Source organism: Oncorhynchus clarkii, chromosome 33 (assembly GCF_045791955.1).
Source record: "Oncorhynchus clarkii lewisi isolate Uvic-CL-2024 chromosome 33, UVic_Ocla_1.0, whole genome shotgun sequence".
NCBI classification, from domain to species: domain Eukaryota; kingdom Metazoa; phylum Chordata; class Actinopteri; order Salmoniformes; family Salmonidae; genus Oncorhynchus; species Oncorhynchus clarkii.
In genome coordinates, this window is record NC_092179.1 from 37,774,601 (window position 1) to 37,780,600 (window position 6,000).

At 52.8% G+C, this 6,000-nt stretch overlaps 1 protein-coding gene across 5 annotated transcripts in view; it reads right to left on the reverse strand.

Annotated features, from left to right (window-relative positions):
* Window positions 1–6,000, reverse strand: part of LOC139392566 (methionine-R-sulfoxide reductase B3, mitochondrial-like) — a 49,049-nt gene that overhangs the window by 24,677 nt on the left and 18,372 nt on the right. For 3 of the 5 annotated variants that reach the window (XM_071140612.1, XM_071140609.1, XM_071140610.1), the window contains exons 2-3: window positions 5,560–5,700; window positions 4,559–4,760 (exon numbers count right to left, since the gene is read on the reverse strand). In XM_071140612.1, the coding sequence (XP_070996713.1) occupies window positions 4,559–4,634 (76 nt within the window). In that variant the 5' untranslated portion in view covers window positions 4,635–4,760; window positions 5,560–5,700. The remainder of the gene's footprint in view (window positions 1–4,558; window positions 4,761–5,559; window positions 5,701–6,000) is intronic. The other 2 variants (XM_071140611.1, XM_071140613.1) reach the window with 1 other exon arrangement.

The window sequence follows — 6,000 nt, forward strand, 5'->3', positions numbered from 1 at the left end:
AGGGTACTCTCCTACTGACTGACTGTGTGAGGTAAGGGGATGGTAGAGGGTACTCTCCTACTGACTGACTGCGAGGTAAGGGGATGGTAGAGGGTACTCTCCTACTGACTGACTGCGAGGTAAGGGGATGGTAGAGGGTACTCTCCTACTGACTGACTGACTGTGTGAGGTAAGGGGATGGTAGAGGGTACTCTCCTACTGACTGACTGTGTGAGGTAAGGGGATGGTAGAGGGTACTCTCCTACTGACTGACTGACTGTGTGTGAGGTAAGGGGATGGTAGAGGGTACTCTCCTACTGACTGACTGTGTGAGGTAAGGGGATGGTAGAGGGTGCCCTCCTACTGACTGACTGACTGAGTGGGGTAAGGGGGGATGGTGTACTCCCTCCCTCTGTTTTTTGGGAAGGGGTGTAGTGAATTAAAACATTTTACCTTCATTTAACTAGGCAAGTCAGTTAAGAACAAATTCTTATTTTCAATGACGGCCTAGGAACAGTGGGTTAACTGCCTGTTCAGGGGCAGAACGACAGATTTGTACGTTGTCAGCTCGGAGATTCGAGAGATCGGGGATTCGATCTAGCAACCTTTTGGTTACTGGCCCAATGCTCTAACCACTAAGCTACCTGCCGCCCCAAAGGACGAGGTCCTACCGAGATGAAAGTGAATGAGGGAAACTACCACTGTTTCCATGTGTCTTCTGAGAGCCAATAAAGAACTCGTCTTGGAATGTGGCCTCTAAGGGCACCATAGGGTGCCATAGGTTCTGGTCAAAAGTAGTGCACTATATAGGGAATAGGGTTCCATATGACTCTGGTCAATAGTAGTGCACTATATAGGGAATAGGGTTCCATAGGACTCTGGTCAATAGTAGTGCACTATATAGGGAATAGGGTGCCATAGGTTCTGGTCAAAAGTAGTGCACTATATAGGGAATAGGGTGCCATAGGACTCTGGTCAATAGTAGTGCACTATATAGGGAATAGGGTGCCATAGGTTCTGGTCAAAAGTAGTGCACTATATAGGGAATAGGGTGCCATTAGGGAGGACCCCTGGAATGCATCCCCTGTGACTGTAGCCTGGTCCCTGCTCTGATGTAGCTGGGGGTCAACCTTCCAAATTAGCCCATTTCTCAGACTTCCTGGCTTTTCAACCTCAAGTGTAAATATTGTTTCCTAATTGTAAGCAAGGTTTGTTCTCTGCTACCCCCGCTTGCTTATTTTAACTTGTCAAACTTATGGCTTCTCATTCGACCTTCTTCTTTTTTATCTCTCTCTCTCCCTCCCTCTCTCCCCCTCCTTTTCCACCATCTGTCTCTCTCCCCCCATCTCTCTCTCCCTCCCTCCCTCCATCTCTCCCTCCCTCCCGCCTGTCTGTCTCTCCCTCCTTTTCCACCATCGGTCTCTCTCTCTCTCTCCTCCATCTCTCCCTCCCTCCCTCCGTCCACCTGTCTGTCTCTCCCTCCTTTTCCACCATCGGTCTCTCTCTCTCTCTCCTCCATCTCTCCCTCCCTCCCTCCGTCCACCTGTCTGTCTTTCCCTCCTTTTCCACCATCTCTCTCCCTCTCTCTCCCCCCTCCATCTCTCCCTCCTTCTAGGTGGTTCTCCCAACCCAAACAGTCTCTGTGTGGAGCCAGACCAAGCAGAGCGTCAGTGTGGTCTCTGTGTGGAGCCAGACCGAGCAGAGCGTCAGTGCGGTCTCTGTGTGGAGCCAGACCAAGCAGAGCGTCAGAGCCAGACCGAGCAGAGCGTCAGTGTGGTCTCTGTGTGGAGCCAGACCGAGCAGAGCGTCAGTGTGGTCTCTGTGTTGAGCCAGACCGAGCAGAGCGTCAGTGTGGTCTCTGTGTGGAGCCAGACCGAGCAGAGCGTCAGTGTGGTCTCTGTGTGGAGCCAGACCGAGCAGAGCGTCAGTGCGGTCTCTGTGTGGAGCCAGACCGAGCAGAGCGTCAGTGTGGTCTCTGTGTGGAGCCAGACCGAGCAGAGCGTCAGTGTGGTCTCTGTGTGGAGCCAGACCGAGCAGAGCGTCAGTGTGGTCTCTGTGTGGAGCCAGACCGAGCAGAGCGTCAGTGTGGTCTCTGTGTGGAGCCAGACCGAGCAGAGCGTCAGTGTGGTCTCTGTGTGGAGCCAGACCGAGCAGAGCGTCAGTGTGGTCTCTGTGTGGAGCCAGACCGAGCAGAGCGTCAGTGTGGTCTCTGTGTGGAGCCAGACCGAGCAGAGCGTCAGTGTGGTCTCTGTGTTGAGCCAGACCGAGCAGAGCGTCAGTGTGGTCTCTGTGTTGAGCCAGACCGAGCAGAGCGTCAGTGTGGTCTCTGTGTGAGCCAGACCGAGCAGAGCGTCAGTGCGGTCTCTGTGTTGAGCCAGACCGAGCAGAGCGTCAGTGCGGTCTCTGTGTGGAGCCAGACCGAGCAGAGCGTCAGTGCGGTCTCTGTGTGGAGCCAGACCGAGCAGAGCGTCAGTGCGGTCTCTGTGTGGAGCCAGACCGAGCAGAGCGTCAGTGCGGTCTCTGTGTGGAGCCAGACCGAGCAGAGCGTCAGTGCGGTCTCTGTGTGGAGCCAGACCGAGCAGAGCGTCAGTGTGGTCTCTGTGTGGAGCCAGACCGAGCAGAGCGTCAGTGCGGTCTCTGTGTGGAGCCAGACCGAGCAGAGCGTCAGTGCGGTCTCTGTGTGGAGCCAGACCGAGCAGAGCGTCAGTGCGGTCTCTGTGTGGAGCCAGACCGAGCAGAGCGTCAGTGTGGTCTCTGTGTGGAGCCAGACCGAGCAGAGCGTCAGTGCGGTCTCTGTGTTGAGCCAGACCGAGCAGAGCGTCAGTGTGGTCTCTGTGTGGAGCCAGACCGAGCAGAGCGTCAGTGTGGTCTCTGTGTGGAGCCAGACCGAGCAGAGCGTCAGTGTGGTCTCTGTGTGGAGCCAGACCGAGCAGAGCGTCAGTGTGGTCTCTGTGTGGAGCCAGACCGAGCAGAGCGTCAGTGTGGTCTCTGTGTGGAGCCAGACCGAGCAGAGCGTCAGTGTGGTCTCTGTGTGGAGCCAGACCGAGCAGAGCGTCAGTGTGGTCTCTGTGTGCAGCCAGACCGAGCAGAGCGTCAGTGTGGTCTCTGTGTTGAGCCAGACCGAGCAGAGCGTCAGTGTGGTCTCTGTGTTGAGCCAGACCGAGCAGAGCGTCAGTGTGGTCTCTGTGTTGAGCCAGACCGAGCAGAGCGTCAGTGTGGTCTCTGTGTTGAGCCAGACCGAGCAGAGCGTCAGTGTGGTCTCTGTGTTGAGCCAGACCGAGCAGAGCGTCAGTGCGGTCTCTGTGTTGAGCCAGACCGAGCAGAGCGTCAGTGCGGTCTCTGTGTGGAGCCAGACCGAGCAGAGCGTCAGTGCGGTCTCTGTGTGGAGCCAGACCGAGCAGAGCGTCAGTGCGGTCTCTGTGTGGAGCCAGACCGAGCAGAGCGTCAGTGCGGTCTCTGTGTGGAGCCAGACCGAGCAGAGCGTCAGTGTGGTCTCTGTGTGGAGCCAGACCGAGCAGAGCGTCAGTGCGGTCTCTGTGTGGAGCCAGACCGAGCAGAGCGTCAGTGCGGTCTCTGTGTGGAGCCAGACCGAGCAGAGCGTCAGTGCGGTCTCTGTGTGGAGCCAGACCGAGCAGAGCGTCAGTGTGGTCTCTGTGTGGAGCCAGACCGAGCAGAGCGTCAGTGCGGTCTCTGTGTTGAGCCAGACCGAGCAGAGCGTCAGTGTGGTATTTCATCGAGGACTGTGAGCAATCCTTTAAGGGTATTTGTAGCCACAAAACAGCGAATGAAATGAGACCATTCAACAACGTCAGGTCACAGAGGAATTAAACAGGTAAACAGGCTTCTGAAGCCTGTCTAATGTATAAACAATAAACTAATAAACTAACAGAGCCATATTAAACCTCTGACATTAGACAAGTACATGTGTGACGTGATTAATGTAAAGTTGCTGGTTTTCTAGCCGTCTAAAACCCAAATCTCTCTGGATAAAAGAAGTTGACATTAGTCAGCATTTAAAAAGAAAAACAACACAGTATGTTAGATGCTAAAAGGAAGACAAGCAGTGAGTTATTCCATTAACCGAAAAGGCAGCGAGGGGTTTGTAGCTGAGAAGAGACATGAGCGGGGGGGGGGGGGGGGGGGGGGGGGGGGGGGGGGGGGGGGGTTTGTAGCTGAGAAGAGACGGCTGAGCAGAATGTGAGAAGGGTTGTTATTGCCAAACTGCAGTAAAACACCACAATCACCAAGCTTTCAAATAAATACCTTTTGTATCTCTATATTTTAATATTTACAATGTATTTATTATAGATGGTAAATAAACCTGCCGGCTGTAAACATCCTATGAAAAAGAACTTCAATGCTACAATAATTACCATAATGATCAAATATTAACTTCATAAATACTAATGTAGGTGGGGAGTGTTTTTTACGGCAGGAGACAACAACAAAAAAATCATCACACACACCCTTCATAAAAACATCACACATCTCAAGGAGATTAAAAACCAGAAGAGGGCAGAGCAGAGCAGAGCACAGCACAGCAGACAGGCACAGCACATCACACAGCGCCCAGCTCAACCTGAAGGGAGCCCACATGGCTTCAGAGTAACAGGCTTGGCATTGGTGATCAGGTGTAGCAGATTGAACCCCGACATGGCTGCTTCTGATTGGCTGCTCCTGTCTGCTGATTGGAGGAGAGAGAGAGAGAGGACACGCCCGACTGACACACCCTGTCTAGGAGAGAGGGATGTAGGGAGGGATGGGGGGCTATGCTACTCAGGCTGAGAGAGAGGGGCAAGGAGGGAGAGAGAGAAACAACAACACATAGGTCAAAGGTCACATTTCAATCACTGTACACTGTTAGACGGAAAGACAGACGGGTCTGATCCATCCACCGACCGACGTCCCACCTTTTTCATGCAGGGCTGATGCTGAAGAACGATTGGTTAACAGGGCTGATGCTGTAAGACGATTGGTTAACAGACAAGAGGAGAATGGACAGACAGACACACAGAGCCTTGAAGGACAGAGGCCATGTTGAAAACATTGATCCAGAATGAAATATTCCCCTCCATTTGAAGTTGACCCAGAGGTGAGGATGAGACAGTTATAGGACGACATTGATCAGAATGTTAGGGTCCATTATTACTGGTAGATTATTTACATTAAGTATCATATAATGTGATGCATGTCTGTCTATAAATCTCTGGACACTGCCTGGTTAAGTATCATAATGGGATGCATGTCTGTCTGTCTATAAACCTCTGGACACTGCCTGGTTAAGTATCATAATGGGATGCATGTCTGTCTATAAACCTCTGGACACTGCCTGGTTAAATTTCATATAATGTTTTTCAAAACAATTCATTTTTCAAAACAATTGGAATCTTTTTCCCTGTTTGACCGCTAGGTTTTCTGGGTATTATGACGGCTCCATTGTGGGGCTCTATTTGCGCTGGCTGTAGCACGGGGGGGGGGGAGGGGGGACTGGGGTGTGATGAGACTGACATCATCTGATTCTACCCCCACCCAGTCCCTCTAACCGGGGGTTATGGCAGAGTTAAGTGGTGGTTACTCTACCTAGAAGAGTGGCTATCAGCAGGGCCTTCTGGGGGGGGGTCCTGGTCTGTCTCAGGGACAACTGTAGAGCCACACGGCCCACACGCCTTAGCAGGACAGCCATGGCAGGGCAGGCACACAATCAGAGAAAGACAGACCAAGCTACAAGGAAAGAGAGAGAGAGAGGGGGGGGGGGTTGTAGCTGAGTAGGAGCGTGGTGTGTGTGATGTTGGACAGTGCCACATATTTCAGGACCTCACAGGTTACAAAGCAAGCTGTCGTGGCGATACAGAGAGATTGATAGCGTGTGTGTGTGAGGGCACAGTGAGTTAGTGTGTGGAGGGAGGGACATCTAGTGGTGAATCTGGAGATGTGATTATTAAGCAAGGCTTTACCTGCTGTGTGTGGTGGTGTGGTGTGGTGGTGTGGTGGTGTGGTGTGGTGTGGTGTGGTGTGGTGGTG